The following is a 14,673-nucleotide window of genomic DNA, read 5'->3' on the forward strand; positions in this document are numbered from 1 at the left end:
TATGGCGAAATATGAGGAACATTCCCTAAGACTCGTTTTCAATTTTATATCCTCGCTTTTTATGAGATGAAGGAAAGAAAATGAAGCTTTCTTATCAGAATGAAAAACATTGGGCATGTAAAAATATAAATCGAATACAGATACCTCGACCTGATTCCTTGAACCCTTTGTAGAATTTGGGGAACCCAAACAAAGAGGATAATGAACAGTCTGCATGAGCTTCATCTAAACCGTATGGACCCCTTCATAAAATATAACTGAAAATGGGATATGGTCCCATCAAGTATATTTAAGGGCTTGTTCTAAGCTCCACACAGGGACATTCTTTGGGATATTGACTTGTAATGAAAGACTAGCTTAAAACTCAATCCCAGCCTGGTCTGAGGATATTGAGAAAGTTCATCTGGGTATTCCAAATGATGACAGAAGTCGGTAAAAGTGCTCTGAGCGTTCTTTGAAAGCATAATTTTTTGATTTCGGGGCAACCGATACAAATTTTACATGCCACATATCATTGATTCATCAGGGGAATTCCAGAGGTCATTACACTTATTCCTGAATAACCACATTAAGTGGTGGGCAACATAGCCAAAATATCATATCACAATATTTTTCAGATTTTTGACGGTATGTCGGTATTTAACAGTATTTCATGTTTGTGAATAATAAAAGTTCTAAATATGTTTTATGAGTAGTGCATGACCCCTAGGATGGCAACAAATTAATTCTAAGTGGTTATAATGGGCTTTCTCCATTCTGATTAGGCTATTTATACTCAACCAAACTAGGACCAAATTGTCAGTGATATAGTCCAATTTATAAAACTTTTCATTTGTTTAGCACTGTATCAACATATCGTTACAGTATTGTAAAAATCCATATCGGTATACCAGTATTCCAGATATATTGCCCAGCTCTAACCACATTATTGACCACAATTCTGGGTGGGTCAATGGACCTGAGACAATGAGATGGTGAAACAATCACCTTTTTTTTTTACTGAAAAAGTACACAAAAGATAGCATAGAATTGATGTGTGTGGTTTACCTTGCCATGGAGGGGACACACACAACATGGCCTAAAAACCACACCAGTTCTCTCTAACAGACACTACAGGAAAAGACAGACTGAGCCTCTGCAGGCCAAGCCTCCATGAACAGCCTGCTAAGAAAGCATTTTCTGTCAGTGGGAGAAACCATGCTGCACGACTTATTCTCTGAAAGAGAGAAACATAATGCTATTATTTTGTAGGTAGTGCCACACTGTGACTAAGAGGAGTAATTGCAGTCTAGGAAAATCTGCCTCAGGGGCTTTTGACATTCCTTTGTGATTTTTGTAACTCAAAAACACTAATGTTAGCCTGAAAACCTTAAAGGTTTACCTTAAAAGTGAACCCTTGTTGAATATGATCTCTGTTCCAAGGTAATGAATAGGTTCTTACTGTGGTGGAATTTTTAAACTGATGTTTCAGTATCTAAGCCTATTTTAGCCCAGTGTTTCAGTAACTAAGCATCTATTTTATATTTTCATGAAATAAATATACAAGAGATTTGTAATAGAGATCTCTTTATTATAGTGCATTTCTCAGATGTTACAAGATGGGTTAAAAAAAGCTAAAAACAAAGGGAAATCTTTAAGTAAAAGAAAATACATATGCACACACACCTTGTGTCATTTGTACAGAAAATGATCTGAAAATTAAAGCTTCACATCTGAACAAGGGTAGCTAAATGAAATTGTCAAGTTAAAATAAATGTTCATACAGAAGTTCATATACACTTTAATTACCTGCCATATACCGGAAGTGACGCTCATCATTCAATTCAATGGATTTTCTTTCAGCACTAAACCCTACAATATCATTACAGAAGAAAAAGGCCAAAAATTAGATTAGAGTTATTAATTTGTTGAAACCATTTTCTGGAACAATTCATAAAAGAAACAAAAAGAGATCTAATTGTCCAGTTGTACACAGATACGAGGGTAAAGGTCAGTCCTACCCTCAAGAGGTCAGTGTGGGGCTGGGACCTTAGGGTCATCTTCAATCAGCAGGGGGTGTGTACAGTACAGTGTACTAATGGTTTCTCAACTAAATTAGCAGTAGCCTTTGGAATACATAGGATGTACAGAAAACCATTTAGTCAGTTATCGTATACATTTTGAAGCTGTGTGTTGACGTGGAGAACAGCCGCGGCTTAATTTGCACATGGTGACTGTCTGCTGGTGTAGTTGCTATGGCGATGCTGATGGGAGAGAGTTGTCAATGAAAGCACTGCTGATATGAGCAGAAAGCTCAAGCTTTCCCCCCACTGCTTGTTGTAAAGAGGTTGATGAGGCAACCTTCCATGGTCTAGTTACAGTACTATTTATTGTATTATAGTGCAAGCTGGTCATGTTTCACATGGAGCGAAGGGGCAGATGTGACTACCTGTGTAGCAGAACCGGGATAACTAAACCTGACGACACATAGAGAGCAAACAACCTAGATAGCCCCGCATAGGGTGTGTGTTCACAATGCAGTTTGGATTGTAGGCTGAAGCGTAATGCATTGAATGCCATGAGAGCTTGATAACAACACAGCACTATGAGGAATTGGAGAAGAGTGCCGTATTAGTGCAGCTGAAAGTCAGTGGCGTCTGACGGAAGGAGCTAAAGCAGGGACTTAATGTAATGTCTGGAATGGAATCAATGGAACGGTATCAAACATATCAGAACCACATTTGACTCTGTTCCAATTATGTCATTCCAGTCATTACAATGAGCCCATCCTCCTACAGCTCCTCCCACCAACCTCCTCTGCTGGAAGTGACCAATCAGGCCCACCCCATGCCCTGCAGGAAAGTCCAACTCGGCAAACATCCTAAAAGCTAATCCAAACACAACCAGCCCTTCATAAGTCAAACCCAAAGGATCCTAAAGCATTTTGATTGAAATACTGCACACCTGGCTCCTCAGCTCATGCTAGACCAAGGGAACCAGGTCATCTGTACAAAAAAGAACAATGTAAATAAAATATAATAAAAAGGAAAAAAGTAGACAACAGAAAATGTAATGAGGAGAAAGCCAGAGTGGGAGCAACTCTCAAAAGGCCTCGCTGTTCCAGTGGACAGGAACGGTGCTGAAAACACCCAACTAATCCCATGTACACTCACCCAATGTACTCGCAGAGCTGTGGCTAGCTACACTCAACTACACTGACCCTATGCCTAGCATAGGTAGTATAGTGTAGTACTAGACAAACACACAATTTATTGCGTTTTCCATACCCGGCGGTAAGGATCGTTCACTCAATCAAAACATTATCAATGATCTCACAAGGCCCTGTGAAAGGAACATATCACTTGGTGTTAGCCACCAATAAAGATGCAGCGTGATAAAGAGGCCATCACTTGTGATCCTAGAGGGCAGCAGGGTCAGCAGCTGGTTACCACGGTTACCTTTTGGAACAAGAACTTATTTCCAGACAAGACAAGTCTTGCTCCATTCTAATAAACCAAAAACAATAGTAACAACTCATTTCAGTCAGTAATGCCTACCAAACAGCTGACCCTTAAGTCCTGCAGGTCTTATCAAGCACCACCATCATTCAGGCTAAGGTGGCTACGCTCAACAACAAAAACGAGTGGACGAGGGGCATGGTGACATCACTAATTTGTTGTGCTTCAATGGAGATTTGAGGGTTAGGACAGCGACTGAAAGCGGGCTAATAATTGATTAGCTAGTATTCCCAAGACAGCCAGAACAATGCGGTTGGGCATACTAGAACATGATTTTCCAAAGAATGCAAAGAAGGATCTAGGATGGAAAAGCTATTTTTATTTGTCTTTTTCCCAACCTGATACAGGTTACATTGAGATTTATTTCATGGTGTGGGGTCTCAAACCAACAGTTTAAGAGTGTCTGACAGATCGCAATACTAGTGGATGGAAAATCAGAGTTGTTTTTTTAATCTATAAACTTTATTCATTTTCAGATTACACATAAGACTTAGCATCCTGGGTCTTTCTTTGCCTTGTGAAAACCAGGGTGTCTTAGGAGCCACTGACGGTGGGTCAGGAGGGGAGGGATGGGGGGGGGGGCGCTAGAGTTAGCCATGCTGTCATTTCCACGGGTGAGTGAGACTGTTGAAGGCACAGCAGGGCTGCTCCCACTCCCGGCTTACACACATGCACCCACACATACATACACATTAAGATCCACACAAACACTTGCACTCTCACACACACGCGTATGTGGGGTATCACTGGTCAAAGCCCCAATGCTTGGATGGGATGGAGTGAGAGAGACGGGAGGAGAGAGGGGCTGGGACCAGCGCTGTCGCCCATAACACACTGCGCAGACAAAGACGCAGACAGACGGCGGAATGGTGGATCATTTTGCGTTCTTTAGCTGGTTGGAGAGCCAGTCGAGGCCCTCGTAGAGCCCGTCCCCGCTGGTAGCGCAGGTGGCCTGGATGTACCAGTTACGCTGGCGCAGGGAGTGCAGGCCCAGCTTGTCTGTGATCTCCGCTGCGTTCATAGCGTTGGGGAGGTCCTGAAGAGTGGAGAAAAGGGTTAACCCAGGAAAACATGCGTCTGCAACAGACCTTCACAAGCCATCTTAGTATTAGAGGTCGACCAATTTATCAGTTCAAGTTTTCATAACAATCGGTAATCTGCATTTTTGGACGCCGATTATGGCCGATTTCATTGCAATCCACAAGGAAACTGCGTGGCAGGCTGACCACCTGTTACGCGAGTGCAACATCAAAAGATCCTTGTGGCTGCAAGGAGCCACGGTAAGTTGCTAGCTAGCATTAAACTTATCTTATAAAAAACAATACATCTTAACATAATCACTAGTTAACTTCTCTAGGGTAGGGGGCAGCATTCGGAATTTTGGATGAAATGCAAGCCCAAATTAAACTGCCTGCTTCTCGGGTCCAGAAGATATGATACGCATACAACTGGTAGATTTGGATAGAAAACACTCTAACGTTTCCAAAACTGTTAAAATAGTGTCTGTGAGTATAACAGAACTGATTTGGCAGGCAAAAACCTGAGAAAAATCCATTCAGGAAGTAGTTTCTTTTTTGGTTTAGTAGTTTTCTATTCAATGCCATTACAGTATCCATTGACTTAGGACTCAAATTGCAGTTTCTATGCCTTCCACTAGATGTCAACAGTCTTTAGAAATTGTTTCAGGCTTGTATTCTGAAAAATGAGGAAGTAAGAGCAGTCTGAATGAGTGGACCCTAAAGTGTCACAGAGCTTTTTCATGCGCGAGACCGAGAGAGTGCCTTTCTTGTTTACCTTTTAAATTGACGACGTTATTGTCCGGTTGAAATATTATCGATTATTTAGGCTAAAAACAACCTGAGGATTGAATATAAACATCGTTTGACATGTTTATGAACTTTACGGATACAATTTGGATTTTTGTGTCATCCTGTTTTGACTGCGTTTGAGCCTGTGGATTACTGAAGAAAACGCGAACAAAGTGGAGGTTTTGGGATATAAAGAGACTTTATCGAACAAAAGGAACATTTATTGAGTAAATGAATGTCTGCTGAGTGCAACCATATGAAGATCATCAAAGGGATTAAATGTATCTCTATTTCTGACTTGTGTAACTGTTCTACTTGGCTGGTTAGTGTTTGTAATGATTTGTCTAGTGTGCTATGTTCTCAAATAATCGTAAGGTATGCTTTCGCCGTAAAGCATTTTTAAATCTGACACCGTGGTTGGATTCACAAGAAGTTAATCTTTAAACCTATGTAAAATATGTTTTGTTTTCTGAATTTTTATAATGAGTATTTCTGTATTTGAATTTGGCGCCCAGCACTTTCACTGGCTGTTGAAGAGGTGGGACGCTAACGTCTCACGTACCCAAGAGAGGTTAACGCTTGTCCTGCGTTGCATATAATCAATGCGGTGCCTGTTCATTTATCATCGAATCACAGCCTACTTCAACTTCGCCAAACGAGTGATGATTTAACAAAAGCACATTCGTGAAAAAACGCACTATCATTGCACAAATGTACCTAACCATAAACATCAATGCCTTTCTTAAAATAAATACACAGAAGTATATATTTTTAAACCTGCATATTTAGTTAAAAGAAATGTATGTTAGCAGGCAATATTAACTAGGGAAACAGTTTGGGCTGCCTGGCTCATTGCGAACTAACTTGCCAGAATTTTACATAATTATGACATAACATTGAAGGTTGTGCAATGTAACAGCAATATTTAGACTTAGGGTTGCCAGCCGTTCGATAAAATACAGAATGGTTCCGTATTTCACTGAAAGAATAAACGTTTAGTTTTCAAAATGATAGTTCCCGGATTTGACAATATTAATGACCAAAGGCTCATATTATTGTGTTTATTATAATTAAGTCTATGATTTTATATCAGTCTGACTGAGCAGTGGTAGGCGGCAGCAGCATGCTCGTAGGCATTCATTCAAAGAGTACTTTACTGCATTTGCCAGGAGCTCTTAGCAAATCTTTATACACTGCTCAAAAAAATAAAGGGAACACTTAAACAACACAATGTAACTCCAAGTCAATCACACTTCTGTGAAATCAAACTGTCCACTTAGGAAGCAACACTGATTGACAATACATTTCACATGCTGTTGTGCAAATGGAATAGACAAAAGGTGGAAATTATAGGCAATTAGCAAGACACCCCAATAAAGGAATGGTTCTGCAGGTGGTGACCACAGACCACTTCTCAGTTCCTATGCTTCCTGGCTGATGTTTTGGTCACTTTTGAATGCTGGCAGTGCTTTCATTCTAGTGGTAGCATGAGACGGAGTCTACAACTCAAACACAAGTGGCTCAGGTAGTGCAGTTCATCCAGGAGGGCACATCAATGCGAGCTGTGGCAAAAAGGTTTGCTGTGTCTGTCAGCGTAGTGTCCAGAGCATGGAGGCGCTACCAGGAGACAGGCCAGTACATCAGGAGACGTGGAGGAGGCCGTAGGAGGGCAACAACCCAGCAGCAGGACCGCTACCTCCGCCTTTGTGCAAGGAGGAGCACTGCCAGAGCCCTGCAAAATGACCTCCAGCAGGCCACAAATGTGCATGTGTCTGCTCAAACGGTCAGAAACAGACTCCATGAGGGTGGTATGAGGGCCCGACGTCCACAGGTGGGGGTTGTGCTTACAGCCCAACACCGTGCAGGACGTTTGGCATTTGCCAGAGAACACCAAGATTGGCAAATTCGCCACTGGCGCCCTGTGCTCTTCACAGATGAAAGCAGGTTCACACTGAGCACATGTGACAGACGTGACAGAGTCTGGAGACGCCGTGGAGAACGTTCTGCTGCCTGCAACATCCTCCAGCACGACCGGTTTGGCGGTGGGTCAGTCATGGTGTGGGGTGGCATTTCTTTGTGGGGCCGCACAGCCCTCCATGTGCTCGCCAGAGGTAGCCTGACTGCCATTAGGTACCGAGATGAGATCCTCAGACCCCTTGTGAGACCATATGCTGACACATGCACATTTGTGGCCTGCTGGAGGTCATTTTGCAGGGCTCTGGCAGTGCTCCTCCTTGCACAAAGGCGGAGGTAGAAGTCCTGCTGCTGGGTTGTTGCCCTCCTCCACGTCTCCTGATGTACTGGCCTGTCTCCTGGTAGCGCCTCCATGCTCTGGACACTACGCTGACAGACACAGCAAACCATTTTGCCACAGCTCGCATTGATGTGCCATCCTGGATGAACTGCACTACCTGAGCCACTTGTGTGAGTTGTAGACTCCGTCTCATGCTACCACTATAGTGAAAGCACCGCCAGCATTCAAAAGTGACCAAAACATCAGCCAGGAAGCATAGGAACTGAGAAGTGGTCTGTGGTCACCACCTGCAGAACCATTCCTTTATTGGGGGTGTCTTGCTAATTGCCTATAATTTCCACCTTTTGTCTATTCCATTTGCACAACAGCATGTGAAATGTATTGTCAATCAGTGTTGCTTCCTAAGTGGACAGTTTGATTTCACAGAAGTGTGATTGACTTGGAGTTACATTGTGTTGTTTAAGTGTTCCCTTTATTTTTTTGAGCAGTGTATATACACACACACACACAGACACATTAAAAAAAATCGTCCGATTAATCGGTATCGGCTTTTTTTTGGGTCCTCCAATAATCGGTATCGGCGTTGAAAAATCATAATCGGTCGACCTCTACTTAGTATAGAGGGAGTCCATTGTATGACCTTGAGTTGAACTACTAGTATCTGCAAACCATATGAATAACACTGTACTACCAATTACAGATGCAGTTTACTGGTGAAGCCTTGGGCTGCGTTAACACAGGCAGCCCAATTGTGATCTTTTGCCCAATTACTGGCAAAATATCTGATCTGATTGGTCAAAAGACCAAATTAATGGGGAAAAGATCACCTGTATGTTAGTCTCGCTCTGCTCATTGTAAAATTGCGCTCTGTTTCCATTTTAAAGAATTTCACGCACCGCTCACGCCGAGAACACTTGATTTAAGTGGCCTACTCTTTACGCGTCAAGCTAAATTTACATGTCCAGTGTAGCAGGTATAGGAAACTACTGTTTTCCAGACGCACTAGTGTCTCTCCCCAGTTAGTCAGTTCACCTGTTTGTTAGCGAACACAAGCAGCACAGCGTCTCTCAGCTCGTCCTCAGCCAGCATCCTTGTCAGCTCCTCCCGCGCCTCGTTCACTCTCTCCCTATCGTTACTGTCCACCACAAAGATCAGACCTGAGTGAAGCAGAGGGAGAGAAAGGATGGAGGGTGAGGAAAATATGAACATTTACCCTGGACAGTCTCAACTCAAAGTCAGAAAGAGTGAAGATGGTGCTGAGGGTGTTCTGGTGAGTGTCCACTCACCTTGGGTGTTCTGGAAGTAGTGCCGCCACAGAGGCCTGATCTTGTCCTGACCGCCCACATCCCACACTGTGAAGCTGATGTTCTTGTATTCTACCGTCTCAACGTTAAAACCTGAGATAGCGAGAAAGATCAGTTACGTCAGCAACCTAAGACACTAACATTCCAAGAGGCTGTGTGAGATGACATATCAGCAATCCCAAACAGGCAAGCTAGGTCACTCCCTTAACACAAATGTCTGCATGAAATGTCTTTGCCCAAATGTAGCTGCAAATTAAAATGTATATTTGAATAAAATATGCAAAGTGAATGAATATCTACTGGAATATGAAATGTCATCAGCCTTGTGTTACATTCCTATAATGCAACAGTTATTTCAGGGGGGGCTGTAAAAGCTCCATTCCTTCCTATATTTAAAAGTCACTTAATCCCTATGACAACAGCCACATTGCAGGACGTTGCCTGCCTGCGGGAGCTCTGCAGCTGATGTAGGTAGGCTACACAGTGCCCGACCCACGTCTCCTAATGAAATCCATGTACAGGCAGACTGTTGGCCTTAACAGGGGCCCACTCATTGCTTCAGAGCCTGAGGGCGGCTCACGGCAGCTACTCTGGGCATGTGGGAAGTGATCAGGGTTCGGATGAGATGGGGACAGAGGGAGTACATGGCTGTACGTATGACATTCATTTCCACTCCCCTACAACTAAACAAACAGGAGCATAGACCTCATGAAAGTCACATGGAGCAAGTTATTGGAGGAATATTGGGGAGCATTTCAGGAGGGGTTTGTACCTAAGTGAAGGGTGTGTGATGACATGGGGTACAAGGGATAAGGCTAAGCTACTCACCGATGGTAGGGATTGTGGTGACGATCTCGCCCAGTTTGAGCTTGTACAGGATGGTGGTCTTGCCGGCAGCATCCAGCCCCACCATCAGAATCCGCATCTCTTTTTTACCAAAGAGATTCTTAAACAGGCCTGCAAACATGTTCCCCATCTTGGCTAATCTGGAGGAAGGGAGACAGAAACCAAAATGGTTAAGCTAGTAGTTGTACAACATTCATTACGCCTAACACCAGGCTAAACCGGCCGTGTGTGTCCACGTGTTCGGTAACACAAAAGCTCGCTGACGTATGTGAGCAGTGTGGATGAAATGATTCATTAACATGAAAACGTTAAAATATTCTGCACTGCTCCCGCATACAATGTGGGTGGTGTCAGATCGGTGTAAAACAAGACATTGTTTATGAATCCATTTATAAATGTATATAAAAAGGTTCCCACCCTTGGTAATTTGATTAAAAATTTTGACCTGTGAGGGTAATAATGTCCTTATCTCTGATAAAGGGCAACCACAGAGATTAAATTCATGAGGGGGAGAGAAAGTGCTGAGAAAAGCATTCAGTCACTGTCTGTGTTTATTTTGCGTCTTAACAATGGGCCCTCAGTGGCACCTCTGGGTCTCACACAACACACAAGCAGGACTTGGCTGATGGGACTGCAGGTCAGTGTCGTTCTGACTGGCAGGCAACTGTTTACTCATAGCCAGGAGCAGAGAAGTGGATCACATGACTGGCAGAGCACTGACCAGAGACACAATCCAGGAGTAGAGGCTGGTTACAACAGGGCTCCACCTGAACACCTATTGCCCAACACCCAACAGGCAAGAACACAAACAGGCTCTGTAACAGCAGCCACAACGATTAGAATGTAATAGCCTAGTCAGTCCCAAATAGAAGCCTACATACATGTCTAACACAACACCATAACTAATTCATGTTTTTTTCTACATAACTTTCTCACTGTTGAAATGCGTTTCTAAATGTACACGGGTCTTTCCACCAATTTGGTGTCTTTCGAGAAGTGTAACTTTCACAATTTCAACTCCATGAAAAAATAATCCTCCCTCAAGAGGTACATTTTGTTTTTATAAAGACTATAGTAAGTAGTGCCTATTAAGTGCAAAATAAAGTAACAGGGTTGATGATTTCTTCTTACATCAACCATAACATTTGGGGCGGCAGGTAGCCTAGTGGTTAGAGTGTTGGACTAGTAACCGAAAGGTTGCAAGATCGAATCCCCGAGCTCACAATATAAAAATCTGTCGTTCTGACCCACTGTTCCTAGGCCATCATTGAATATTAGAATTTGTTCTTAACTGACTTGCCTAGTTAAATAATGGTGTAAAAAATATATATACATAATAATATCCACTTGTGACAGGGAAACTGTCACAGAAACGTTTGTGCAACCGGGAGGGGCAATTGAATGCAAGTTTCAAACAAAAAAATACATTGTTACAACATTTCTAGTCTATGGGTAACAGGGTTGACATGTTATGCTCGACCCGCTCAGTTTTGCACCACAAAATTGCCAAGAAGAGTAGAATCAGCTCATCTGCTTTTACTCTAAGATATTACTATTAAATGTTCAATGTTTTAAAAGACAGTGTCACCATATTAAAATGAGAGTTCAGTTCACATAACAGGGTTGAGGGACATACTTAAATGAATCACATAAATAATCATCTTCAGAAATAACTGTCTAGCAACAAAATGACTAGGGCTTTACAATGATGCTGAACCTTGGAGAAGTTTTGGGATTAAGTGGGTTAAAATATTCATAGAAGTGAGAGTTGACAGAGGGATGTCAAAATGCTGCATTTTGGCACTTTAGCAGATTGATTGAATTGTCCATGTTGTCTATAATATTAAAGGGCACCGCATTTAATATAACAGGCTTTTAAAATCCAATATTGGTGGACAACTTCTACTTAAAATATCGAAGGGCACTTTCATGGAATGACCCACAAATGTATCAATTGTTGACTTTCATTTTGAATTAGGCATATTCATTGCAATAACAATCCTTCCTATTATTCAGTATGTTGCCAAGCACATCGCAGAATCATGTGATTTAAGACACGGCCTATGATGAAACAGGCTCACTACATCAGAAAAATAGTGTATCCTAAACACCATGACAAAAACAGATTCATATTTGAGACAAGTTAGCGGTATTAATACAAACTGGACAAGAGTAGGGGACGATGGGACCGCATTATAAAAGACCCATACAGGTGTTGTAGGTGAAACGAAGAGCATGCAGTCTGAGCTCAAGGAAAAGCACACAATGAGGCCAGTGATGTGGCGAATATAGGTCAGCGCTCAGAAGAACCAGAGTACTAGAGGCTGGATATGGGAGAGGTAACACACCTGTAAGCAGAGACACACTGCTGAATTAACCAGGAGAGAGACAGGGAAACAATGATCCTGTCACAGCAAATAGGCTTTGGAACACTCAGGTCTTTCTCCAAAGGACACGAATGACTTCTAAAATAATGGAACACTCTGATCTTGTGCAAAAACCCTCCCACTAACACATGCCTACAAATGATAGCATAGGATAACACCAACACAGTATTATTACACTCCTTCAAGACAATTGTGGCAAATGGTATACAAATGAACATAATTCATAAAGGCGTTCTTCAGTGGAAACATGCTGAAGCCATTTAAATATGACACACGCCTTGGCACTTCTGAAATAAACTATACAACAACTGTAGGCAAACAATAGCTAGGAGGGGTGTGATTTGAGTTCTAACATCATGAACACAGGGAGTTGTCAGTTTCACAAAGTTCCTTCATGGATTCAGAATGTGACAACGAATCTAGCTCTAGCCAACAGACATTCCACAGAGGGGAGTTCCAGAACTAGAAAAGCTCATAGCTTGCAGATTTCTAACAATGACATCACAACAATGGCAGCTCATTTGTTTCAGGATTGTCCACCCTGTTCCTCAACTAAAGCAAAGAGGAAGTGCTCAGAATGTATCGTCCTCTGAGGAAACAGGAATAACAGGGAAGGACAGGGGAGGGGTATGGGAGGCCAGCAGCAAGTCATCAGAGAGTAGTTAAGTGAACTTATCACAGTATGCATGTGATATAGGCTGCCTGAGGTGGAGTCTTTTTGGGGTGCATCGGCAGTCAGTGTTAAGGGGTTCTAAAAGAGGTGCCAGTTACCAAGAGATGCTCATAAAAAATTCAAAAGAGCCAATGTGGATTAATAATTGACATGCCAAATGACAAGGGGGTGGAACATGTGATGTACAGCCTACTACATACAGTACACACATTAATATTGAGGGAACACTAGGGGCATCAAGGGGGCTCACTTTCTGGTTGGACAGGCAAATAGTGGACATTTTTCTTTTAAGTCTAGCAATGTTTTTCCATAAGGGAAAGTTAGGCATGCTGGGGTTATCCTGCTCCACCGGTTGTTTGATCAGCCCCTCATCAGGACCTGAACAAAGTAGGAAAATCTGCCAGATTCCTGGAGAACTCAATGTTTGAAAATGGAAATGTATGGAAGACAGAGACATGGGTGTCAGTCATAAATAACACTAAGATGTGTGTAGCTTTGCATGCATCTCACACAATTTTGCTTCAGTTGTCTGTCCATTAAAATTACTTGGGTCTAACATAAGGGTTTAGCTAGTTAGTTACATTAATTTGTAACACACTAGCAAACCATGTGACGGGTTCAGTTTGAAGACACTGACAAGTTTCCAAAACCAAATTTAACCATCCAGTACCAACAGTTACGCTAGCTAAAGCTTCCCGGTACAGTTTAGTTACCCAACTAGAAGGCCGTAGAGACCACCACGTCCAAGTTACCTTACCGTTTAACCCACAGGCTGGTTAACTAGATTCGTTTAGAGACGTGTTTAACATCGGTTAGCTAGTTAAGCGGCGTACAATTCAAATCTCAATCCACGTAAGTTAACGTTACGCAGTAAGAAAATAGGCGTAGCTAGCTAGCTAACGTTAATTTTGCTTACATCGTTAGCTAACGTTAGCACAAGCAAGCGAAGGGGCTCGACATAATGACTCCAAATAGGAGGAAGCTGAATGTCCAATCACAATGACCAGCGAATACTTACTGACACAATTTCAGTAAAGTTAGCGGAATAATGCTCTCGCGACTTTAACAGGCCCTGAGAACATAATGCCGGGCGAGCTAGCTAACGTTAACTAGCTATTGACGGCAGATGATCCTCGTTTGGTTTGAGTCTACGCAGGGTGATTCGTTGTCAAAGCTTGCGGTCAAGCCGAAAGCAAATAAGCAATCGTTTGCGTTCCAGATCCTGAAAATAAAAAGAATACTATGAATTACATATATTACATTGCTACGTTGTATACATGTTTTACCTTTTAGTGGCGGTTTCTCGATCTTTCTTTTACGCTCCTATTCACCGCTAACAACAAAATGGCGTCTTTCACAAATGTCAAGAAAGCCGCGTCATGGACGTTGCACATCGTAAGATCTTCACCAATCATGTTATCCATGCAAGTTACAAAAACGTACCTTGCTGTGCTGCGGGCCAATCGATGCAACAACCTTTAATGTTGAGGGCGGAGATTTACAAAAGGCCCTCCTCCAGTTTGCCCTACAAACTGAAAGACCAGTCCAGCTTCCCGTAGGATCAAGCATCCCCGCCTCTTCCCGCCCCATGTTTCCGGCTTCAATGGAGACTGGAGAAATTTGCCACTGGCCCAACCCATCATCATTGGGGAGGATAGCACCAAAACAAACCGGTTGCAATTGTTCAATCCAGAAGAAGAAGAAAAACGTCCGGAAAATACAGGACCATGGGTGTGTATAGCCTTATATTGGATATGGCAAGCAAGTGCTGCCTTATATGCCTTATGGCTAGGCCACTTACCCATAATGTCATAGAGATCATAATCTCAATCAATAAGCAACAGCCTACAATTTACATTTCTGATCAAAGAATTCCAGCCTGTTTCTGTCATTCATCTTTTAGT

General features: G+C 42.5%; 1 protein-coding gene across 1 annotated transcript; it reads right to left on the reverse strand.

Annotated features, from left to right (window-relative positions):
* Positions 1-1,549: 1,549 nt before the first annotated feature.
* On the reverse strand, positions 1,550-14,187 carry LOC120036188 (ADP-ribosylation factor 2). Its single transcript, XM_038982669.1, has 5 exons — positions 14,056-14,187; positions 9,692-9,849; positions 8,846-8,956; positions 8,592-8,716; positions 1,550-4,533 (listed from the first exon to the last, which is right to left on the reverse strand). The coding sequence occupies exons 2-5, from the start codon at positions 9,837-9,839 to the stop codon at positions 4,372-4,374; spliced, it is 546 nt and encodes a 181-aa protein (XP_038838597.1). The 5' UTR covers positions 9,840-9,849; positions 14,056-14,187; the 3' UTR covers positions 1,550-4,371.
* Between the last annotated feature and the right edge of the window lie 486 nt (positions 14,188-14,673).

The sequence above is a fragment of the Salvelinus namaycush genome, chromosome 3 (assembly GCF_016432855.1).
Source record: "Salvelinus namaycush isolate Seneca chromosome 3, SaNama_1.0, whole genome shotgun sequence".
Taxonomy (NCBI): Eukaryota; Metazoa; Chordata; class Actinopteri; order Salmoniformes; family Salmonidae; genus Salvelinus; species Salvelinus namaycush.